This window comes from Vombatus ursinus, unplaced genomic scaffold (genome assembly GCF_900497805.2).
Source record: "Vombatus ursinus unplaced genomic scaffold, bare-nosed wombat genome assembly UNPS02014786.1, whole genome shotgun sequence".
Classification (NCBI taxonomy): Eukaryota; Metazoa; Chordata; class Mammalia; order Diprotodontia; family Vombatidae; genus Vombatus; species Vombatus ursinus.
Genome location: NW_020954564.1, coordinates 50,500,170 through 50,526,479, shown reverse-complemented (window position 1 = coordinate 50,526,479; position 26,310 = coordinate 50,500,170). Strand labels below are relative to the sequence as shown.

The window sequence follows — 26,310 nt, the reverse complement described above, 5'->3', positions numbered from 1 at the left end:
TAGAGAAGGAACTGGCAAACTACTCCAGTATCTTGGCCAAGAAAACCCAAAACAGGGTCACAAAGAGTTGGACACGACTGAAACTACTGAACAACATTCAGGCAGCCAGCCAATTAGTATGTATTAAATGCCTACCATGTGCCACACATCCTGCTAAGTACCAGGAATACAAACACAAGTAGAAAAAAAGAGTCCCTGCCCAACATAGAAAAAGAAACTGAAAAGCAGGGGATATGATGTATGGAAGGGTGACTGTAGCCTGACGAGGAATTAGCAATAGGGAGATGACTCGATGTTGCCCTGGTCAATCTGTGCCAGGAGTACTGTATTCAGTTCGAGGACCTACTTTGAAGAACATCAGTAAGCTGGAGATCACCCATGGGAAAACAACCAAGATGGAGAAGGACCTCAGGATCACACCATGCGAGAATTAGTTGAAGGAACTTGAGATTTTTAGCCTGAAGAGGAGAAGACTTGGGTGGGGGAGGCATTCAGAGGGAAAGATCGCTGCATTTGGAGCCTGAGATCAATATGAGAGATATTATGAAGGTAGAATTGACAAGAATTGGCAACCGATTGAATCTTGATAGTGAGGAACAGGGAAAAGTCAAGGGTTCATGATACTTGAACCAGTGGAAGCAGATAAGATTAACAAGGGAGTGTGTAGAAAGAGAAGTGGGTCAGCCTGGTGAATACTTAATAGGCCAGGAGATGGACGATAATCCAGCAAAAAGAAAGGAGGGGTGCTCAGATAGGTAGGAGGAAAATCAAGAGGCAGCTGGGTGGCACAATGGACGGAATGCTGGAGTCAGGAAGACCTGAGTTCAAATGTGACCTCAGATACTTCCTAGCTGTATGGCCTTGGACAAGTCACTTAACTTCTGTTTGTCTCAGTTTCCTCATTTGTAAAATGGGGATATTAACAGCACTTACTTGTTAGGGTTTTTATGAGAATCAAATGAGATAGTGAAGTGCCTGACATGTAGTAGGCACTTAATAAATATTTATTCTTTTTCCCTTCCCAAAAGAAAGCACTGTTGTAGATGATGGGGTGAAGTGAAGATATTCCCAGAAAATCTGTACTTACTTCAGATCCAGTTTGTCAGATCTGGACATGTTAAAAGAACAGCAAGATGTGATTGCTGAACTATTGTTGTTGGTTTCAGTGAAATCATGATAATGAGAGATAATACATGGCAGGAGATGAGCAAATGCTGTCCTGCTTTTGAAGAAGAGGGTGAATTTTCTAAGTTATAGACATTTAACCTTTGCTTTGGTGTTTGATAAAATTCTACATTGTATTATTAAATGGATAATTTGTAAGCATTTATAAAGCAAAGCAGTGATCACTAAGAGGCTGCATAAGTTCACTGAGAACAGGTCTCATTGAACTGACTTCATTTCTTTTTTCATAGGCTTACTAGACAGGAAGGTCAGAAAAGTTATAGGTATAGCATACCTAGATTTCAGTGAGGCATTTTGACAAAGTTGTTGTTATATCCTTATGGACAAGTTGGAGAGATGTGGGTTAAAAGGTGGTAGTATAGTTTGGTGGATTCATAACTGGCTAGATTATTGGAACCCAACTGTGTTAATGCATCATTACTAATCCAGAAAGACATAGATGTTCTCAAGATTTTGTGATTCTCAAAACTAATTTTCCCCCTTCCTGCTATTCTGCTACTGTCAAGGATCTACTTGGAATTGAGGCTCATTTTCTACTTTTGTTTAATGGGTGACAGTGTTCAAATAATGAATTACCTAATAGCCAATAGTCTAGTAATGGGTTTCTTTCAATGTAGTAGACTTTTTCTCAGATAACAGACACAGCCCAGTTACTGAGATTATACATAAAGCTGCTCCTGCTTTCAGAACCTTAGAGAGTTTGGGTCCACTGGCAAAGCCTTTGAGAACCCCAAGGATTCAAGATGATGGAATGAGAGTTAACATTTTTGCCCAGCTCACCCAAATACCTCCTCCACAGCAACCAAGAAAACATGCTATATGAATTCTGATCAGGAAAGCCAAGAAAATCTCCCAGTGAGTCAGCTCAGGGCAACTTAAGAAGCTAGATAAAAAGGTCTGTGGACATTGGGGTGGGGGCTGACCAGGAATACAGCACAGGGGTGATAATGGTGGGAAACATTCTAACACTCAGGGACTATAAGGAGGAGAAGATTGAACACGAAGGATAGAAGCACCAGGGAAGAAAAAGGTTCCAGTGGACCCCTGAACTAGCCCTGGGAACAGGAATGGGTGCTATCTGGCTCCTCTGTCAATCATGACCCAGTTCTAGGTTACAGTTACAGGATGGAGAGGAGTGGTTGCAGTACATAATACCAAGGACTTTTAAGTTTCCTTTCTGTCTTAGATATGCTTTAGATCTATGGTCTTTGTAGACTATGATTTTCTGAAGAATGAAGCCGGTATGGCTCAATAATAGTTTGTATGAGAAAGATCTGGATGTTTGAGCAGACTGCAAACTTGATATGAATCAACAGTGAGATCTCTCACCCAAGAAAGCTAATGCAATCTTCTATATTAAGAGAACTATAATGTCTAGAATGATAGCTCCTCTATGCTTTACCTGGGCAAGACCATCTCTGGGGCCTTGTGTTCAGCTCTAAGTGCCACATTTTAGGAAGGATATTGGCAAACTCAAGTGAATCCAGAGGATGACCCAAGAACTCTTGAACTCAGGAAGTTGTCATCTAGGCTAGAAACATCCCTTTCAGGATCACTGTTCAATCACCTATTCATAGGGAAAAAATACACAAAACAGGAAAAGATAGCCAAGGACTGGGAGTCCAGTCTTGTCCTGTTCTAGGCAAGTATATGTTACCATATTCATGTAGCCATAACAGCTGCGACCAGAAGGGGAAAGGGTAATGTGCTCACACCCTCTCCTGCCTAAGGCTTGTCCTAAGCCATACAATTGAGAGAAGGGAAGAGAAAGAGGAATATCGGGAGGGCAGATTTACTCCAAAGACTATTGAATGGAAGGCTCTTTTGGCTTCAGTGGCTGCTGCTCTTTGGCACTGCCCTCCATGTATAATGGCAATCAGGAATCAAGGGACCAACAAGGGGTCTATGGTCTTCAGCAAGAGGCCAGGCACAGGCTCACCTCCCTGGATGCTCTACAGGATGGACCCCACAGGCTCATCCCCATGGGGTGTGGCCCAATAAAGTCTCCACTACACATACTAGGTCATTTTTATGGATCCCAGTTTCCTGATTTTGAAATATTACTATGCTGTTACTTCAAGTTTTTGTGCCTGAGAAGGGGAGGATGGTTATTTTGGTTATAGAAATAAATGGCAAAGCCATTCAGAAGGCAGAGCCAGACTGTGGGAGGTGATGAATTTTTGTTGTGAGAGTTTTACACAAAAATCCAGAATCTGTAGTCTGCCTGGGTATACTCCTATGGGCAAATGGAAGCCAATGCATCAGAGAACTCTAAGGTTACTCTGGAAGTACTGTCTCAGCTTATAAGAGCCATCTGTGCAGCTGTTAGAACAAGAAGTCATTTTGGGTGGGAGTGAGGGTGGGAGAAGGGGAAGCAGGGAGGTTCTTTCCAATGGCCCAATCACTCAATCTCAGTTATGTTCCAAGGAGTCAATTGGTCTTTCTTAGTTAGATACTTCTGTCAACTGTATGGGCATGAGGCTGTCGACAACAACCCTGTAGGATTTCTCAAGCAGACACCACAATCATTTCCCCTTAACACAGAGCCAGAGGAGCAGAGGCAGCCATCCAGGGCTCCTTAGGGTGGAAGAAGAAACTTTCCTTTGGCCTGGGACACCAAACCACACCCTTCCCTCCAGCCGAGCTCTAACAGCAACAAAGGATGCCAAGACCTTGCAAGCGCCTCACCTCTGGGCTTTCCGCTGGAAGGCCCCAGGTGACAGCATGGCCAGGTTTGGTTCAGAAACTCTATACACAAATTAGAGGGGAAAGGGAAAAGCAGGAGTCAGGAGAGCTCTCACCCTATAGTGAGAAAACTGTAGGTCAGCTGCATTTCAGGAAAAAGCTGCCTGCCTTCCTCCATCTGGCTCTAACTTTCTTTTCCAGTCTTATTTTTATTTCACTCCCTTTCTGTCATTCCATGTTCCAGTCAAATGGTTCTACCTATTCCCTACATTTTTCTTGCTATTACCCAACCTTGTGCCTTTTGACTAGCTATTCCCTTTCCTGGAAGGCTCTCCCTCCTTCTTCATCTTTGCCTGTTGAGATTCTACCTCCTCCACCAAAGAAGTTCCCTCCCTTGGCACATTTCCCTTGGGTATTCTGGATCCCTCCTTTCACTCCCTGTCTTTAATTATAACATATCTGTATAAATGTCATGTATGCCTATTAAAGTGAAGCTCCTCCAGGTCAGAGGCTATACCATTTTTCAGCTTTGCATCACCTAACACCAAACCCAGGGTATACAGTAGGGGCTTAATAAGTGTATATTGAATTGAAGGTGTAAATCATGAGTAAAGAGGATTTGGGGAAAATCTTATCTTATGACTCTAAAAGTTAGATCCGAAAGGGACCTTGGGGATCATCTCCTCTGCCTTCCCTCCTTTTATATTTCTCTAAGCCAGGTAAAGTAGGTAGCTCCATGAGAAAACTAGAAAAGAAACCAGCAGCACTTAGTCCTTATTGCTCCTCTTTTTGGAAGAGATGGGGTTGCAAGGGAGGGCTACCTCACAACACTCCTCAAGTGTTCCCCTATCCTGGGAACCCCCTCTCCTGGGACTTTTTCTATGACAGGGCTAGGATGCATACAGATCCCATGGGCACACACATCGTCCTGTGCAGAGGCTCCTCCATCTGAAGCTGCTGGGACTTTTTCCAGGCTCTGGGGATTGCCAGTGTTCCCTGCAGGCTTCTCACATTTCTCATCCTTTCCTACTCGGTTGCAATGATAATGCCAGAAGCCATACATGATCTTCAACTACATTAGCAAAATGAGGTACAGGGCTGAAAGGCATTCACAAGTCCCATTTCTATAGCCTATCGAGGTTTGTGAAGCACTGTCTTCACCACAACCTTGTGGGGTTAGATAGCAAAGTATCACCACCCCCATTTTATAAATAAGGAAATTGAAGCATAGAGTAGAGGAGAAGTGCCTTAACTAGGGTCATCTAGCTGGTAAGAATTAGGAGCTGGGATTTGAAGCAAGGTCACCTGGCTTCACACCCAGGGATCTTTTCACTACTTATGTGGTCTCACGCTATCCCCAGGAGTGGCCTTGATCTACAGATCTAAATCCAGATTCCTATGGTGGCTTCCAGGGCCCTTTATAATCTGGCCCCCGCTACAGACTCATCTCCCACCGCTCCTCGTGGCGGTCCTTTCCTGCCTCTTTATTAAGTGTCCTCCTTAATGTTCCTAAAAACCTCTGTGCCCTCTTGGGTCCTCCTTCTAATGCAATCCATTTCTTAAAGATCTTAGCTTTAAAAGGCCAAGATCTTCTACTGTATCCAAAGCCATCTCCAGTTGTCATGATCTATATCTTGCCACTGGACCCAGATGACTCCAAAGGAGAAAGTGAGGCTGGTGACTTTGCACAGCCTTCCATCACTTAAATCCAATTCATCTGCCTGTCACGGCATCCTCTCCCTGATATCATGGTCCATCTTTGAGAATGAAAGACAAACAACAACCTTGGTGAGTAGCAGTAGGAGCTGCCCCACTGGGACTCAACTGGAATGGGGCAATTGAGCAACACAGCTCTTCCTTCCTTCCTTTCTTTTTTTCTTTCTTTCTTTCTCTCTGTCTGCACAAGGTATCATATCCTTACCAGTGGGTGCTCTGCCCAAAGGAATATAAATTTTGATAGATGAAACCTAGCAAGACATCTTGGGGTTTAGGGCTAGGTTTTTTTTCTTCAGGACCACACCTTAAACCCAAATCACTCTGGCTCTCATTGATTGGCTAACAATAGGTCCCAGGTCAAGCCCCACTTGGTGATTGTTGGGCCCTCTTTGGTTCAGAGTGAATGCAAATAGCAATTGTTTCTGTTTTGGCCTGAAACCCTGAGGGTCTTCCCTTTCCAGATTGATTTTTTTTTTCTGACTAGGTAAAAGAGACCATTCTCTGCCTCATTTCTTACCTAGCCTTAATCACTGAATGAGTATTGCCTCAGTCAAACTGAGACCTGTTAAGGAACCTAGCTTAAAAAGGCCAGTCTCCCAATGCATCCAGGGCCATTTCTGGTTATCATGATCTGTATCTTGCCACTAGACCCAGATGGTCCGGAGGACAAAGTGAGGTTGGTGACTTTGCACAGCCTTCTCTGACTTAATTTCATGTCATGTCATGTCATCACCATGTAACCAGTAACAGCAATATCATTTTAAGAACAACTTTGAGCAACTAAGTCATTTTGACTACTAAAATATCTAAATTAACTACAAAGGACCTATGAAGGAAGATGCTATCTATATCTAGAGAAAGAACTTATAAACAGAAGTATGTATACTATGGTTTTACATATGTGTGTGTATACAGACATACACACATATTTGTGTCTAATGGTAGCCATCTCGAGGTGGGGGGAGGATAGAAAAAAAGGAAAAAAAGAAAGTTACATGATAACTTTATTATATATTCAAAAGGAATAACAAGTTATACATAATAGATTTGCAGTTCCACGTGTAATTATCTTTTTTCTCTATTCTACTATGTTATGGAAATGCTTATTTTATCTCAAGTTCAGAATAAAATCAATTTTAAAAAAGAGGGATTGGGAAAGGCTGCTTATAGGTGAGATTTTAGCTAGTACTTGAAGGAAGTCTAGGCATGGGGGACAGCTAGTGAAAATGCCTGGAGGTGGAAGATGGAATATTTGTCTGAGGACCAGCAAGGAGAGTAGTGTCACTGGATTGCATAGTACATGGAAAGAAACCATGGTATAAGAAAACTGGAAAGGTAGGGAAGGCAAGTTATAAAGGACTTTGGATGCCAAACAGAGCATTTAATATTTGATCCTGAAGGTGACAGAGAGTCTCTGGAGTTTGCTGAATGTGTGTGTGTGTGTGTGTGTGTGTGTGTGTGTGTGTGTGTGTGTGTGTGCGTGTGTGTGTATGTGTGTACATGACATAGTCAGACATGTACTTTAGGACAATCATTTTGATAGCTACATGGTGGATGGACAGCAGCGGGGAAAGATTTATGGTGGGGAAACCAACTAGCAGGCTGTTGTAGTCCAGGTATGAGGAGATGGTGGCAGTGTTAGAGGATACGGTAGTGGACCCAGTCAGTATAGTTGCATGATTTTCTCCCGCTTTGTTCAGCTTCACATGTGTAGGAGTAAAAAGAGCAGATGGTGGGAGGTATCTATGGCTGAGGCTTGGCAGAGCAAGATTGGCCATATGGTACGGGCACAAGCGACTATACTCAAGAGAAGTATAGAGTTGAACTAGTTGCCCAAGGGGACAAGATGGAAAGGGGAGGAGAGTGTAGCCAGTGCAGGGGTGATAGCCTTTGAGACAGATGAGGGGTTGAGGGCTTGGAGGTCATGGTGTTGATAAAGAACTGGATTTGGAGTTGCAAGGCAAAGGTAGAGCTGGAATAATATTGTATAATGTGCTACAGTTTTCAAAGCACCTTCCTCGAAACAACCCTAAGTTAGGTAGTATGCTATTGTATATTATGCCCAGTTTGCCAATGAAGCTCAGAGAGATTAAATGACTTGCTGAAAACTACATGACTAAGTTGCCACACAGAGGCATTGTGATGGTGCAATGGAGAGAGTGCTGGGCCTGGAGTCTGCAAGACCTGAATTCAAGTTCCGCTTTAAACACTTACTAGCTGTGTGACCCTATGCAAGTCACTTAACCTCTGATCAGCTCAATTTCCTGAACTCTAAAATGAAGATAATAATAGTACCTACTTCCCAGAGCTATTGTGAGGATCAAATGATTTAATATTTGTAAAGTGCTTAGCACAGTGCCTGACACATAGTAGGTGCTTAATAAATACTTATTCCCTTCCCTTTACCTTCCCACTAGTTAAATGGTAAAGCTGGGGCTTGGACTCAATTCTTGTACCCCTTACATCCCCAAATCAGGAACTCTTATGCTATACTGGTTGTTGTCCTTCATTCTCAAAATGACATCAATGTGTTGGTGGTATAGTGGTGAGCATAGCTGCCTTCCAAGCAGTTGATCCAGTTTCTAGCCAACATGCTGTACCATGTCTGCTTTCAAAGCACTTGGGATGACCTGTATCACTCATGTTGACCCTTATCCTTAATTCTACCTTGCACTGCTATTTACCTGTTTTCTGTAAATATGTCCTGTCTCCCTAGTCAGGTTATAAATCCCACACAGTCAGTGACCATATCTCTAGCCCTGAAGGTAGTGACTGTGAGAGGAAAATGAATGGATGGTGACACCACTAGCTACATGCTCTGAAGACACTGTGTTCATGGCCGCAGTCTTCACTCACATCTTCCTTCTCTCATACCCCTCTACATATACTTCCAAGTCCATACTGTTCTTTCACCCCCATTGCTCAGGAAGCCCACCCCCCTCGAGGTTCACTCCATTCACCTTTAACAAGTGATCCAAATTCTAATCCTAATCATCTACTAGCTCCAGATCGTTCCCTCCATCATTCTCAATGAATTCAGCATTGGGTTGGCCATCTTCCTCTCCACCCCAAAGTCTGTCCTTATACTTGAGGATGCAAATTTACACATTGATGTCCCCTTGAACATCATCAAATTCAACTTCCATAACCTCTGTCTTCAGTCCATACACAGGAGTGGTCATATCCTTGAGCTGACCATTACCAGTAATATATAGAGCCTTAAAGTTTGAAAACATTTTTATTATTTCATTTGATCCTCTCAACAACCCTGGGAGGTAGGTACTACTATTATCCCTATTTTACAGATGAAGAAACTGAGGCAAACAGAAGTTAACTGACTTGCCCGGGGTCACACAGATAGTAAGTGTCTGAGGGCAGATTCAAATTGTAGACCCAGTGCTCTATCCACTGAGCTACCTAGCTGCCATGACTGACTCTTGCAGTATCCATGGCAGCCATTCCAAACCTTTGTGTCTCTCCTAAAACCTCCTATACTACTTCTTCCCTCCCTCTCTCAGCAGAGAACCTGCTTTACTAAGAAAACAGAGGTCATTTTTCATGTGTCCTTTCTCCAAATCCACATCTGGAAATTCCTTTTTTTCACTTCTCCTCCATTTCCCTCAATATTCCAGTCTCTGATTAAGAGGTGGCCCTTCTCCTAGCCAAGTTCAACCCTTCTCCTTGTGCCCTGAGTCTTCTTCCCTCTAGAATCCTTCACGAGTTTGTCAATTCAATTCAGTTTAATTTTTCAATAAAAATTTTATTAAGTGCCTGCTCTGGGCAAGACCCTCTCTACTTGGTGCTGGGGACTTAAAGCATGCATGTGTGGGGAGAGTCTCTGCCTTCAAAGAGCTTACATTCTCCTAATGATTTGCTGGGACCTGATGAGGAAACTCCCTCTACCACTGGAGGTCACACCTTCTCTGCCATACACAGTTTCAGAGAGTCGCTTAGAGCACAGGCTAAGTGACTTGCTCAAGATCATACAACTAGTGATGTGTCAGAAACAGGACTCGAACCCAGGTCTTCCTGGTTCTATGGCCAGGGAGACAAACCATGGGATAGGAGTGAGAGATGGTATGGAAGCAGAATGAATAATTCAGGATATGGTAGTGGTGGTGGAGGGAGCAGGGAAGGAGGAGCCAGGGAAAGGTAAGATTCTCTGGGTATTTGAAGGGTTGTCACCTGGAAGGATCAGATTTAATCTATGTGGCACCAGGAGGCTGAACTTCCACAACAGAGATGCAAATAGGGCCTTAAAGAATCAGAGCTATTAAAAAATGGAATGAGCTTTCTTGGGAGGTAGTCTTCCTGTCACTGGTAGTCTTCAAAAAAAAAGACTTAATCTCTACTTGTTAAGTGTATTACTAGGGGTATTCTTTTTAGCTATGGGTCAGACTATACGTCCACTGAGGTCCCTTTTTTCCAACTCTGAAATTTCGTGATCCTGTCCCTTCCAACTGTGAGATTCTACTGGCATTTGGTCTGCTTTAACTTAACAGGTTCCACATGATGGATCCTCAAAGCCAGGACAACTCCCATTTCTATAGCACTTTAGGGCATACTCAATGCTTTCTCACCATAGGTGAGGGAGGTAGACATGACATTATTCCCATTCGACAGAGAAGAAAACTGCAGCCCAGAGAGGTTGTGACTTGCTTATTATGGTCACCTCTTTATAAAGCATCAGAGGTAAGCTTGGAACCTGAATGTCCTGACTCAAGTCAGCTGCTCTTTCACTTTACCTTTTATTGCCTGGACATCTCCTAATATTCCACTGTGATGCCCCTGCCCCCACCACCCCCACAAAAACTGTCCCCAAGCTGGGGAAGGAGCCATGGACTGAGCCTGCTCTGTCATCTACATTAATGCCCCTTTGCAGGAAGCACCAGTACTTGGGGTGAAATACGAGGCTGGGGGGTTTCGTTGCAGGGAGCCACAAGAAGCTGCCTCTGTTCTGTGCACCAGAAGGCCCCACCCTGTTCTTTCCACACAGAACTTTGATTTTTCCCCTCTTTCCTTGCAATCAAACTCCCCAAAACACAGACTCAGTAAGCTGTGGGGAAGAAAATGAATGTGTCCTCGGTGGGTGGGTTTCCCACATTAAACAAAACAAAAATCCCTCATGAAAATACAGGCAAACATTATTGTTCAGAATCAACGCTTGGGATTTTTAAACATCCTTCAACATTTAAATAGTAGTGACTCATGGTTTGCAATATATCCAAGGATTAGCTCATGGTAAAAAGTATTTATAGACCATTTTTCCTTCTTTTCTTTGAAAGGATATTAGAGCTAATGAAAAACTACTGTCCATGGAACCTTAACATTGTCACACGAATGGAATATCTAATCCAAGAATGTAACTGGGGAACATTTGCACAGTGGGGTGCCCTTTACAGGAATAGTAAATGCCTTTTTTTTTGGTCAAACTAACTTGCTCAGTGGTAGTTATGACTGCTGTAATCAACCAGGGCTGTCTGGGGTACACTGTATGTGAAATTCTCTCTGAGGGGAAATAATTGCCAGGTATACACTTGGCCAGTATCATCCTCATACCAACTTCATGGAGTCCCAGAACATTACAGAGTTACCTTAATGGAATCTATAATCATTCATGAGAATTCAACCTAGCTATTCACATATTATCAGACAGCAACTGTTTTCTGTTCTGGCTAGAAACTCCAAGAGTCTTCCCCTCCCAGACTGGTTCTCTAGTGATGGCAAACTAGGCCATTTTATGCCTCAGTTCTTATTTAGCCCTTAATCACTGAATGGGTGTTGCCTCGGACAAACTGAGACCTGGGAAAGACCTTAGTTTAAAAAAGCCAAGGTCTCCCACTGCATCCTGGGCCATCTCCAGTTGTCTTGACTTTCGTTCTGCCACTGGACTCTGATGACTCTGGAGGAGAGAGCGAGGTTGATGACTTTGTGCAGCTCTGCCTCCCTCAAATCCAATTCACGCAGAAGTCAAGACATCACCCTCGTGATGTCATTGGTCCTCTTTGAGAATGAAGGACAAACAACAATAACAACAAATGTTACACTGTATGGCTAGAAGGACAGTGCATTGAGTCAGTCCAGCGATGGACTGGTAGATGATGAGCTATGCTTAAAATTACAAAGGATAATAATAATAGTAATAATAATAATAATAACAACAATAATAATGATAGTTGATGCTAATATAATGCATCAAAGTTTACAGAGCCCTTTACATACATGATTTTTTTTGGTCCTCATAAGAGGACCCCTGTAAGATGGATATAATAGGAATTACACCCATTTTGCAGATGAGGAAAATAAGGCTCAGAGCAGTTAAATGGCTCGCCCTCAGTAACACAGGCAGCAACTGTCAGAATTGTGATTTGAACCCAAGTCTCCCTGACTTTGAACGTAGCATTGTATGCTCTGTAAGCACAAGACTTAACCTTCCTGGAGCACAGCTTGTCTGCAGAATGAAGGATATGTACTAGTCAGTCTCTAGGGCTGCTTCTTCACACTCAAAGTCCTATAGGAGTCTTTGAAGAGCAAACAGGGGTGGGGGTGGGGGGGAGGAGAAAGCAGTTCATAATCACTCTCTGTATTTGAAAGGCAATTATAAGGGACTAGATTTGTTCTGCTTGGCCCCAGAAGACAGAAATAGGAGCAATGAGAGGAAATTATAGGGTTATAGATTTTGGCTCGGCATAAGGGAAAAAAACCCCTCACGATAAATGATGTCTACCAGTACAATGGGCCCCTCCAAAGACTCCGCAAGCGGTTTTCAGGCAGAGGCTGCAAGTTGTCAGGGATATTGTAAAGGGGATTTATATTTGGGTCCATGTTGGGCCATATGAGCTCCGAGAGCTCTTCCAACCAACTCTGAGGTTTAGTACCTTAGAAATCCAGCTTAATGCCTCATTTTATAGATGAAGAAACAGACCCCGAGAGGTAAATCCAAGGTCGTTGCCATTTATTAGCTGTCTGACCTCAAGGAAATCACTTTCCCATCTAAGACTTCTGCTTTCTCATTTGTAAAATTAAGAAGCTGGACCTGATGATGTTCAAGGCTCTTTCTAGATCCAGCAAACTACACATGACTCAGTTATATTTCATTGGGAACCAAATCGAGCCCATGAACAACTCACTTGCCCCAAAGACCCGAACAGGAGATACAAAAGGTGTTATCCTGGATGTCAGATCACAGATTTAGAGCCTAGGGGACCCGAGCGGTCCACCAGCGCTTCTTAAACTGTGGGTCTCGAGCCCATATGGGTGGCTGAAGGGGTTGAAATGGAAAAAAGTTTAAGAAGCCCTGACTAGACTACCTTTCTAATTTTACAGATGAGGCAACTGAGTCCCAGAGAGGTTAACTAACTTGCTCAAGGTCATACCAATAATAAATAGCAGAGCTGGGATTTGAACTCAGGCCCCAACTCCAAATCCAGTGTGCTTTTCCTTTGCCCCTTGCTCTCTTAGCTCAGGCACACACAGACTTGAGGCTCATTCTTCAGGGTTGCCTCAGGCAAAACTCTTATCCAAAAGTATTTTTGCCTCAGAGCTGCGAATGTAGGAATCATCTATTAAGAACTAATTTGGAGCCCCCTGGGAGAGCCTGGGCCTATTACTCTTATGTGTCTCTCTTCCTCACATACCCAGCCTGAGACCCCACTACAGGCTGGTTCCATGGACTCACTGCATTATTCCCTGTGCAACTTCAGGGACATCAGTTCCACTTCCTAGACCTCAGTTTCCTTTTCTGTAACCTAGGGATGCTGGACTTGCTGATCTTCAAGTGACCTTTTAGCTTTACTGTTCTTTGTTTTCAGGTCAGCTGCAGCTCTAATACCCCTTGATTCTCCTCCCATGCTTCTATCAAAAACAATTAAAGAGCAAGAAGCAACCCTAGCCCTTAATCAAACTGAACAAGGGCCACTTGGATTCCAACCAATCCAACCTGGGGCAGAGATCACACATGGAAAATTTCATGTGAAAAGGAAAGTTCTTATGAGTGTTCAGAGTAACTAAAAATTGGGAGCTACCACAAAACTGTTTTGCAAGCCAATTTGCAACCTCAGTTTGCTACCACAACTATCTCACACACATACTACACATGTTTATTCATGTGCATAAATATATGCCCTCACACTCTCACATGCACATGTACCCTCATTCTCTCTTTCTCTCTCTCTCTCTCTCTCTCTCTCTCTCTCTCTCTCTCTCTCTCTCTCTCTCTCTCTCCCCCTCTGTCTCTTTCTCTCTCACACACACCCCCCTCAGGTTTTCACCCTCTCACATGAACCCTCACATTCTCATAACACACACACATATACTCTCATATTTTCACACACATGTCCTTATAGTTTCACACACATACATCCACACACACGCTCTCACGTTGCCGCGAACCTACACTTTAACACTGTCATACATATCTACGTACTCACAGTCACATACATCCTCATACTAACACTATATGAACCTTGTTTTTTTGTTACCATATGAATTTTGTGGACAAAAATATTCCAACAAGCTTCACAGCTTGCATTCAGAATCCAGGAAAATAAATTAACTAGGATTTGGAATGAAATAATGTCTCTCTGGCTCTGTCTTTACCAATGTGCCAGACAATGATTGAGGAGCAATTATAATTGAATTCAATTTGAGCCAACTAATATTTATTAAGTATCTAAAATATATAATGCACTGGGCTAAGTACTGGGAACCCAAAGACAGTCCTGGTTTTAATAAGCTTACAATCTAATAAGAAAAAGAAATTCTAAAGGGGAAGAGGATCAAATATGCGTGCAAATGACTATCATTTAAGGAAAGGTGAGATAAGCACCAAGAAGAGGCAAAGTGCTGGTACAAATGAGAGGTTCCTCTTACCTGAGGGAGGTACAATTGGAATTTGAGGGAAAACTTCCTGAAGGGGGAAGCAGCTATGCTGTGCCTTCCAGGGAGCAAAGTAATTCAATGGATGGGTATGGGGGGAAGTGTGAGGTAGGAGCAAAGGTATGGAGGTAAGAGATGGAAGAACAAGAGTGAAAGACACAGCAAAGTCCAGCTTGACAAAATACAGACTATATGAAGGGGAACAGTATGAGATAAGGCTGGATAGATAGACTGAGCGACATTATGGAATGCCTTGAACGCCGGAGTGAGGAGTTCACGTTTTATTCAGCACGTACTAGGGTGTCTTTGAAGATTTTAAGTTATTTAAGATCTGTGCCCTTAGAATTAGGATGTTAGACCAATGATAAAAGGTTAAATTATTGGTCCTTCTGTTCACAAATAAATTTTTAGAAAAGGGCACTTACCACTATAAAATGCAAAGTAAGATAAGGTTGATTTTTGTGTGCAGTTGGGAAATTAGCCTCATTATTTTATAATCACATCTTGCAAAGAGATTGCAGACCCTGTAAAATATCAGGGCTATTTGAATGTTATTTAGATTAATGGAATGAGAAAAAGGTTGCAGTTGACAGGAACTGTTTCTCTCCTGGAAGCAATCTTGTTAGGACAGTTAGATTAGGGAATTTTTAATATGTTAGAGGTTTTAGTAGAAAGAATAGTTGTCCTGGAGTCAGAGAATGTGGTTTCAAATTCTAGCTCTGATACTGATTAGCTGTATGACTTTGAGCAAATCACTTTATGGACCCTCAGCTTTTTAAAAAATATATATCTATAAAATGGGGTCATAATATTCATGAAGGGGGCAAGACAATTCTGGTTACTAGGGAAAGTACGGTAAAGGTCACCAGCTACTCCAACTCCATCCAGTCTTTCTTTCAGTCTTGTTCCCCAAGCTGATTTCAATGGCAAACAGGGGCATTATGGGGATTGAAAAGGGCCCCCCAATCCTAGCCTCACCTAGCTTCTTTGTAGTTTTGATAAGTGGAATTCCTAGGATGACTTGAAGGGGAGCTAGTTTAGGAAATTATTGGGCATTTCTTGTCCTTATTCTCCCATGGTTGTTCACAGGGGATTCAGCCTATGTGCTAGTGTCATTTTAGATTTTTAAAGATTACGTGGACATCACTGGCACAAACAAACTGTTGTAATACGATGCAAAGAGCACTGGCTCAAAAGTCAGAGGACCCTGGTTCACATCCCATTTTTAACATTTATTGCCTGTATGTCCTTAGGTAAATCTTTTAACCTCCCTAGGCTTTAGCTTCCACATCTTTAAACAAGGGGGTTGGAGTCCACGGCCTCCAAAGTCCTTCCCAGATCTCGAGTTGTCATCTCATCACCTATTACCTCCTGCTTTTACTATATGACCAGCCCTCCTCCTGTTCCAGTTGGGCTTCTTTTTTTATAATATGTCTTCTGGCACCCAGTTTTTTGCTGGTAATGTGTTACCCCATACCATGCATCTCTCCATTGCCTTTGGAGTAGCGATCTGCAACTGTAACTCTTGGGAGACAGTTACTCCATGGTTCACAGTCACATTGCATTACAGGAGGAGAATATTGGTATTAAAAAGATGGTCCTTTAATTCAGGAAGAAGTTTAAACTATTTAAAATAAAAGCATGCACAATTTCTCAAATGCAATCTGGTATATTTTCTTCCTCTTATTTAATTCCAGGCCCAGTTCATCATCCATTTTCAACATCTAGCCAAGATCTATGTACCGATTGAGCAGCCCTATGGACTACCCATCCAACTGTGTACCATAGTTCATTATTATAGTTTTTTGTTGTAGTTTTGTTGAAAGCAAGAAGCCTTTGTGTGTGTGTGTGTGTATGTGTGTGTGCACATGTGTGTGCATGTGTGTGTGTGTGTGGTGGTAGGAAGGGTGGGGTGAGAGAAGGTAGAGAAAGTGCATTTTAACTCGCACAAGGAAAGACAATCACATAGAGAGGCATATTCCATATTAACAACTCATGTACACTACTTTAACATTTGCAAAGCCCTGACCTTACTGCTGTGATCTATTGTGAGGTAGGTATGACAAATATCATTATCTCCATTTAATACATAAGGAAACTGAGGCTCAAAGGGGATAAGTGATTTTTCCAGGCTTATACAACTAGCAAATGCCAGAGCTGGAATTCGAACCCAGGTGTTCTACTACACCATGCTGCTTCTCATTATAACATAGAACAGTCTAACAAGTAGAGCTACACATCAGTGGAATGGGCTAACCCTCAAGGTAATGAGTTTCCCATCACTTCAAGTGTCCAAGTAGAAACTATTAAGAATTTTGTAGGGAGGAATTCGTGTAGTGGGCAGGAGATTTTCCTTGCTTTAAGGATATTCCCAGCTCTGAAACTCTATAGTTACAGGACTTCTTAGCCACACATGACATCAGCAAGAACTCTCAGTTTCTTTTCTTTTCATGGAGCTAAGCAAGATTGAATTGAGAAGAGCCACCTTTTTCTCTTTGCTGTTTATCTGGCTCCTCCCCCCTTTCTTTTATTCCTCTTCTGATCTCATTCCTATCCAGCTTTTCTTTTCTTTCCCTAACTCACTTTTTCTCTTTATTAACTTAAACACTTACTTTTCAAAGCCCATCTCCCCCCTTATGCACTACTTCTTCTAATGGTTCAGCAAAGTATATAGAGTTCACTAGGTTAGCAATCCTATTATTGTAAATCCCAGACAACAGAGAACCCTTGAAGTGTCATCCAATGAGGCATCTCAACATATCTTACCCAGTGAGAAGACCCAAGATATATCACAAAATGAGACAAACTAAGGTTTCTTAGCCAATGAGATATCTAGTACCGTGTCAACCAATGAAAGGACTTGAGACACGTCACAAAAGAGACAGTTCGAGACACAGAACAGAATAAACATGTAGTTTTATAACATTGGATGATGCAAGGCATGTTAGCCAATGAATATCTCAAATCATGTCACTCAATGAGAAATCACAAGGTGTCACCCAATGAGATATCCTCAAGTATGTATCCCTAATACTCAAGATGGACATTTTGAGTCAAGTCACTCAATGAAACAAAGGTATGCCTGTCACTCAATAAGATATCTTAAGTTGTTACCCAGTTAGACATTTTGAAGTGGGTCTTCAAATCCTGAGCGATATCATCCGATGAGATCAATATAGTAAACCCTCCCCCCACCTCAAACCTCAAATCATAAAAAAATTATTTGATGACAAAATCAACCAAATAGGGTGGTTTAGAGTGTTTACTTTCCATCTTTTCAGACTTGCTAGACTATAAATATGGTTGCTTATTTGGGGGTCCCTTGGCTCGAAGCTACCCCAGAGTAAGAACTGAGGGAAATTTTAGATTGCAGCGGAGCCTCTCCAATCCTAGATAGCCATCACCCTGGCACAAAGATCCAAGCTGACCATCTCCTATCCGAGTCTGACTTACTTGTAATTGTCATCTTCAACAAACTTCTGAAGCTCCTCAATGTAGCGAACAGACTTCAAATACTTTTGCACATGTGGTAATGTTATGAGGTGATCTGTAAAAATCAGAGAAAACATTCATTTCAAAAACAAAATTTGACTCAATTCATCAAGCAAGTAGTATCTATTGTGAACAATGCTCTATGAAAGCTACTGTAGAGACATAAAGAAAAAGAATGACACAATCCCTGCCCTCAAGGAGATTACTATCTGAGTGAAGAACATGTATAAAAGTAATCATGGCACATGGGAGAAGTGTGCAAAGAAGAGGTATAGGCAAAATCCTATCAGAAATTGGAGGAGAGACAATTTTCATATGGGATGGTGGAGAGCTAAAGAGGAAGGTTAGGGAGGAAGGTTGGTTTCATGTGGAAGTAGTATCTGAGTAGGGGCTTGAAGGAAGAGAAGGACTTCATAGTGAAGAGAAGGATTCATAGTGGGGAGTGGGGTAGTAATAGTGGTGGAAGTCGTTACGGCATGGAGAGGAAAAAGGCCAGAATAATAATGAAAGATGTAGAGTAATCCATTTGGTTGCTCCTAACTGCACTTCACGTCTCCAGTCTATTTCCTCTATAGTCTGTCTTCCTAGTCTGATATGTACAGCACAATCAGGGAAGTAACATGGGATAAAGTTGGTTTGAGCCAGATTGTGACAGACATTGAATGCCAGGATCAGGAATTTCAACTTTATATGGTAGAGAATGGGAAACCACGGTTTCTGAGGGGAGGAGGGACACATACAATACAATAGGAAAACTACTTTGGAAGAAGTGTGGAGGGTTGGCTATAGAGGGAATAGACTGGACAAATGAAGTCCAATTAGGAAGTTCTTATAATAGTCCAGGAAGAAGAGATGAGGACCTGAACTAGTGTGATAACAATATGAATGGGGAATAGATGATGGATGCAGGAGAAATTTCAGAGATGGAAACAACAGAATTTGGCAGTTGATTGGTCGGGGGTTGGGAGAGGAAGAGGAAAGAGTCAAGGATGATTCTGAGGTCTTCATGGAATGCCTGGGAGGATGGAATGTCATCACCAAAAACAGAAAATATGGCAGTGGTGTGGAGTAGAGGGAAAATGAGAAAGAAGGAGTTCATTTGCAGTTACGTTGAGTCAGAGGTAGCAGCTATAGGTGTTTACCTGTCAGCATGCTCTTAACTCTTTTCCCTTCCATTTTTTGGCATCTTTGGTATCAAAAGGAAAGCCATGCAAAATCTCCATTTTAGGAAAAAAGTATCTCTTATTAGCCTAAGACGTCTCTTCTACTTCTCCCCACTGGACACAGTCACCCTATCCTGAGGCAATTAGTATTTCTATAGAGCTCCAAGTTCTAGGTGATCCAAGTTCCATATTTTTCAACAGAAACAAGAGGTCAGGACTCACCCACCAATGGGTCAACCACAGAAGAATCAGGAGATTTCTCTACCTATGATATCATCTTGGTATGGTACCCCAAATGCTGCTGGTGTACTTAAGACCAGGGCCCCAGCAGCGATTCACAGAATACAAGAATCTCAGAGCTGTAAGGGGCCCCAGAGGTCATATAATCCAATTTACCCCTAAACAGAGATCCCTGCTCTAGTATCTCCAACAAGTGGTCATCAGTCTGCTTGAAGATCCCAGTGATGGGGAGCCTGTTACCTCCTGAGATAGTTTATGTCACTTTTGGATAGTTTTTATTGCTGGGAAGTTTTTCCTTAGTGAAATTAAAATCTATATCTCTATATCATTGCCCACAATTCTGCTCTCTTGTGCCTGGAAGAGTGATTCTGGTCCTTCTTCCATATGACAATTCAAATACTTAAAAGACAATGATCGGGGGCAGCTAGGTGGTGCAGTGAATAGAGCACCGGCCCTGAAGTCAGGAGGACCTGAGTTCAAATTCAGCCTCAAACCAAACACTTGCCACTTGCTAGCTGTGTGATCCTGGGCAAGTCACTTAACCCCAATTGCCTTAAAAAAAAAAGGGAAAAAAAAAGACAATGATCATATCACTCCTAAGCTTTCTCTTAGTGAATAGTGAATGGGCAATTTCAATGTTAAAGGGAACTTCTGGCCAAGGAAACACCTTTTTACAATGTAGGCCAGCACCTTCTCTACAACTTACAATCTTAGATTATGAATATTTATTACAGTTTTTTTTCATGATGGCAGCAGAGTTGGGTGGGTAAGAGACAAAATAAATGTTTATGAATTTTAAAAATTAAATTAAATTTTAGATGATTACCTAGTAATTTCAAAAAAAGATAATATTAGAGAGTCCCCTAGAATACAGAGAAGGTAAATGACTTGCTCCAAGGATCACACTGCCAGGATGTGCCAAGAGGTGGACTTGACCCCAGGTCTTCCAGTTTTCTTTTTCTTTTTTTTTTTTGGCTAGGCAATGGGGTTAAGTGACTTGCCCAGGGTCACACAGCTAGTAAGTGTTATGTGTCTGAGTCTGGGTTTGAACTCAGGTCCTCCTGATTTCAGGGCCGGTGCTCTATACACTCCGCCACCTAGCTGCTAGGTCTTCCAGTTTTCAAGGCCAGTTCTCTATCCACTATACCAGAGGATTTAAACTCAAGACCACCCCCCTAGGACTAAGCTAAGTTAAAATATCATCAGAAAATGTTTAACAAAATAAACAAAAGTGCAATAAGCAATAGATAATGTTAATATACGGTTTTCTAAGTCACTATGTGGCAGGCAGTGGTTCATTTCTATTCGAGTTGGATACCGCTGCACTATACCATACTCATTTTCATTTCCTTCTCATTCATAGGATCCTTGAATTTAGCTGGAAGGGATCTGAAAAGTCATTTAGTCTGCCCTCTCATTTTACAGATGAGGAAACTGAAGCTCAAATTGGGGGTGAGGTGACTTGCTCAAGGTCCCACAGGTGGCAGAGCTTGAGTTTTCAGCCTGGACCTCTTCCATGTGTTCTGGGTTCTAATTCCTTAACTTGGTCACGTCTTCTGGGTGAACTCCAGCTCATCCATGTCCTTCCTAAGATGTGGTGCAAAGAATTGACCATGATACTCAGCAAGAGGCAGGGAGGGGGTGCCTGTCCAGTGCATTGGTCAGTGAGACTCGAACACTTGGCTTCTATTAGGACAGATTAAAATGACATCATATTTTTAGTTGCTATATCACATGGTTGACTTATGTTCATTGTATATTGTCAGGCAACTAGGTGCTTCAGTAGATACGGAACTGGGCCTTGGAGTCAGGAGGACCTGAGCTCAAATTTCGCCTCAGCCACTTACCAGCTGTGTGACCCTGGATAAGTCACTTAACCTCTGTCCTCAACTGTAAGAAGGGGATAAGAATAGCACCTACCTTCCATGATTGTTGTGAAGATCAAATGAGTTAATATCTGTAAAGTGCTTAGCACAGTGCCTGCTACATAGTAGGTGCCATATAAATACTAGCTATTAATATTAATATTATCTTACAGCTCATTCAGACCTCCATCTCTTTTTCACATGACCTGCTACTTGCCTAGACATATTTCTGTCATCCTATGGCTTGTGAACTGTATGTACAGGTACCTTATCTTTGGGGATATGCCCTTGCAAGGAGGTCAGGGCTTGCACAAAATGATGCTGAGCGAAGTGAGCAGAACCAGGAGAACATCGTACACAGTAACAGCAACATTGTGCAATGATTAACTTTGATAGACTTAGATCTTCTCAGCAATACAATGGTCAAAGACAATTCCAAAAGAATCAGGATGGAAAATGCTATCCACATTCAGAGAAAGAACTATGGAATCTGAATGCAGGTTAAAGCATATTATTTTTCTTTCTTTTTTGTTTTTGTTTTTTCTTTCTTGTGGTTTTTCCCTTTTGTTCTGATTCTTCTTTCACAACACGACTAATGTGGAAATATGTTTTGATTGTGTATGTATAACCTGTATCAGATTGCCTGCCATCTTGGGGAGGAGGAAATGGAGAGAGGGAGAAAAAAATTTGGAACTCAAAATCTTACAAAAGTAAATATTGAAAACTATCTTTATATGTAATTGGAAAAAATAAAACCAATTAAGTGAACAAAAAAGGAGGTCTGGGGAGGGACTGAAGCCCAGGTTTCTCCAACTGGTATAGATTCATTCATATTTGTTTTCTGAGACACAGGAAAGACCATTTAGGGGACACTATTGATTGGGATCAGTGAAAAGTACTCTTTAATGAATTATCAAATAAAAAAGCCAATGACTTATAACTTTCTAAACATAAGTTATTATCATATGTTAAAAAAAAAACCCAACAGATCAGTTCAACAATGAAAAAAATCTTCAGCTAGGTGGTACAGTGGATATAGTGCTGGGCCTAGAATCCTCTTTTTAAGTTCAAATTCAGCCTCAGGCACTTACTAGCTGTGTGACCTTGGGCAAGTCACTTAACCCTGTTTACCTCAGTTTCCTCATCTGTAAAATGAGTTGGAGAAGGAAACAGCAAACTACTCCAGTATCCTTGCCAAGAAAATCCCAAATGGGGTCATGGAGACTCAGACATAACTGAAATGACTCATTAGAGACACCTTTGCAATTAACATTGAAATGTCACCAAAGCTAGGGTCTATGGCCTTGGACAAAGGGCAGTATATTGCACTGAGAAGGATATCGGACTTGGACTCCTTGAGGGCGGGGAATATCTTCGGTTGTTCTTTGTATCTTTGTATGTCTGGCACATAGTAGGAGTAGTAGGCATATTACAAATGTTTACTGACTGACTAACTCAGGAGACTTGTGTTCAGCCCCACCAATTATTAGTTATGTGAAAATCACCTTAGTTTTGAGCTTCAGTTTGACATAGTGGCTAGGATGTTGAGCCTGGAGTCAGGAAGACCTAAGTTCAAATCTGGCCTCAGACACTTCCTACTTGTGTGACCCTGGGCAAGTCATTTAACTGCTACTTGCCTCAGTTTCATCATCTGTAAAATGGGGATAATAATAGTGCCTCCCAGCACAGTATTAGGCACATAGTAGGCTGTTCCTTTCCCTTATTCCCTTATTCGGTCAAATGGGGGCAATGAGATTTGAAATAGCTATTTCACAGGGTTGTCAAGAGAGAATCAAATAAGACAATGGGTATAAAAATGCTTTGCAACTAGATATGTGTTATTTTTAGAGATCTAGAAAACAACTCCATTATTGGACTGTTTGTTTATTTAAAAAAATAAAACAAAACTTGCCCCCAAAGTTCTGGTATTTGGAACATTTGCTTCAAAGGATTGAGGGTTTTGCCTTTTCTTGCTGGCACAGGCTGTACTGAATCTAGTTCTCAGGCAATCATAGTGATCCTCTGAATTGAAGAATAAACATGACCTGCATAACTTAAGTGTAACTGTCCAATATGAAGGCCTTCAGAGGGAAGGCACCACCACTCTTTGGGATCTATGCTTATTGTATAATCTAGGTCCTCCCTGTCCTCTTGCAGGCTTCTCCTCAGAACCTTCACAAGTACCATACACAACATGACATTTCTCATTTGCTAATTTTCTACTTGTATCCACAATTTTCCAGTGTTATTTTCAGGCAATTCCCTGAGGCTAAATCACAAAGCAGGTGTCAATCAGCATTGGGAAGAGGAGTTTCCCCATCAAGAGTTCCTTCTGCTACTTGAAAGAATTGGCTGGGGTCCCCTATTAGGAGTGCGTTGGAGGCAGCTTGAAAGAGTTCAGGAGACCCGATTGCTACATTTTCAGTGTGAGCATTTACATCTTGGAAATGGACAACAAACTCTACAAATTAGGGCTTGATTTATTACTTTGCTGATTGATTAGCCTTAAGAAAGGGATGGAGAAAAGGTTAATTAAAGAGATCTAACAAAGTGTGTTGTGTGTACATTTTTTTTCCCAGAGAGCTGCATATTCATCATGCCCCTGCACCCTGCCTCAACCTCCATGCCTCCTCCCTCCCCCAATCAATTTTAATTGATTTTTAAAAAAAGATTTTAAAATTAAAGATTCTTCCAAAAACAGTTCTGGCACACTAACTAAAAACAACCAAATAAGGAGGTTACTAGGCTTAGCAGTAGGGAGTGAGTAAAGTTGCTATATAAATCCAAATTAATTACTATCATTATCATTGGATTTTGCTGGGAATATATCATGTTGTACAGCAAACAAAAATTACTAAGGGGATTCCTGTGCAGGTAGAGGTTGGACTAGACGACCTTCAAGAACAATTTTACTGACATTCTGGGACTCTGCAATCCTGCCCCTTCCAGCTCCGACATTCTATTTTTGTGTTCTAAAATCCTATGTTTTAAGGCCCTTCCTAACTCTAGCCCTGTATGTTCCATGTTCTAATCCTCTAATGTTCCAGGGGCCCCTCCAGCTCTAACATTCTATGATCCCATGAGGCTGTGCATATTCCATTTACAAAAAAAGGTAGGATTCTATTAATAAGTTTTAAAATAGGAAAGTTACATAGGGAAAGAAGCTACGAGTAAGTTTCTTGAAGGAAAACAAAGGCTAGATTTCCATTGCACCAAAGTGATCATGGAATCATAGACTCTTAAAGGCATAAGGGATTTTAGAGGGAAAGGAGTCCAATCACTACTTAAATGGAAATCCCCTCCATAAAATCCCTGAGAAGAATTAATCTAGCTATCACTTGAAGTCCTCCTGTAATAGGGAACTCCCCCTTCCCCCAGGGCATTTCAGTCTACTTTTGGAGCACTCTAATTGTTAGAAAGGCTTTTCTAACAATTATAATGAATGGAAATCTGCCTTTCTACAATTTCCACTCAAAGACCTGCTCTCTTTTGAGTCGAGTAGAAAAAGTTCTAATCTCTATTATAGCCTTTCAGAATCTGAAGAAAGACATCATGTCTCTCCTTCTTTCCTCCAGACTAACTAACCACACTGACTTTCATTGTTTTAACCAGTTTACCTATGGCAAGGTTTCCCATCCTTTCTCCATCCTCTGGACTAATTCCAGTTTGTCAATGCCTATTCTAAAACATGGCATCCAGAGCTGACCACAATATTCCAGATGAGTGACCAGGGGAAAGAACAGCAGGACTGGTGCCTTCCTTGCCAATTTCCCTAAGTAATGCTCCCAAGATTGGCTGGTTTGTTTCCTAAATCTCAAATGAAGTTTGGAAATCCCAGGATGGTTCTTAATATGGGTTAAATCAAATCTTTTCCTCCATTCTTTACTTTTAAACACATATTCTTTGATTATTTTGCATCTAACTAAAATCCTCCAGAACAAGACATCAAATGTTAATAGAATAACATCTGGGGTGTTGGGGATATGGATGTATTGGTTCAAACACTCACTAAGCCTGGGTCCAAACACTTCACTAGTGGTTGCTATGGTGAGGTAAGAAGGGAGAGCAAACCAAGTTTTCTTATTTGGAAGACTATCATTTCCTACACACTTCCCCTCTGGGTTAGACCTTAGTGATCATATAGTGAACCCCCTCACTTTCAGGTAAGGAAACAGAGGCCTGGAGAACAAAAGGTCATATATGTAGGAAGTGGTGAGCCAAGATTCCAATCTGGGTTTTCTGTCTCCAAATCTAGTTCTCTTTCCACTAAACTGCAATGTCTTTATGTTCCATGATGTCATGGATATAACCATGGAAGGAAGCAGAGGAGTGAAACTGGCAACAGTAACTTCTTGGCTTTCCTATGAATTCCTACAGCATCTGTTTCAATTATTAAAATGAAGATTTATATTGGGTGGGGAAGTGTAGAGAGATGTATATTTGACTTGGATTCAGGAGACCTGCTTGAGTTCAAATCTCAGCTCTGCCATTTATTATGTTTATGATCCTAGTGCCTCAATTCTCTCATCTGTAAAATGAGGGTACTCCCTCCCTCACAGGGTTGTTGTAGGGAAAGTGCTTTGTAAACCTTAGAGTTCTATAGAAATATGAGGAGTGATGATGATGATGATGATGATGATGGTGATGATGATGGGACCTAAAGATTTCTGGTGGGGAAGGCACTTTAGTACAAACTTTCTACTGGACTGTTCTGGAGAAAAGAGGCTACTGTTTTGATATATAAAATTACTAACCATAGCTACAGGAGACTTGTAAATCAGCTATTATTCGCAGAATATTGTTCATCTGATTAGATCTTTGTTCATTTTCCATGATGCTTCCTGAAGCTGGGTATGCAGAATCAATGTAGATTAAATCCAGAAGATAAATTCCTGAAATGAAAGCCAATATAAGAATGTGAATTGAGCTACCTTTGGTGCAAAGGGAAATGACATCATGGACAGAAATAGAGGCAAACAAACTTCACTTGCCTGTCTTCCCCAGAGGCAAACTTCACTTGCCTGTCTTCCCCAGAGGCAAACAAACTTCACTTGCCTGTCTTCCCCAGAGGCAAACAAACTTCTTTT

General features: G+C 41.7%; 1 protein-coding gene across 5 annotated transcripts in view; it reads right to left on the bottom strand.

Moving 5' to 3' along the window:
* LOC114047106 (ras-specific guanine nucleotide-releasing factor RalGPS1) overlaps positions 1 to 26,310 on the bottom strand; it is a 490,091-nt gene that overhangs the window by 131,653 nt on the left and 332,128 nt on the right. For all 5 annotated transcript variants that reach the window (XM_027867842.1, XM_027867839.1, XM_027867838.1 and 2 more), the window contains exons 8-9: positions 25,978 to 26,115; positions 17,917 to 18,010 (exon numbers count right to left, since the gene is read on the bottom strand). In XM_027867842.1, coding sequence (XP_027723643.1) covers positions 17,917 to 18,010; positions 25,978 to 26,115 — 232 coding nt within the window. The remainder of the gene's footprint in view (positions 1 to 17,916; positions 18,011 to 25,977; positions 26,116 to 26,310) is intronic.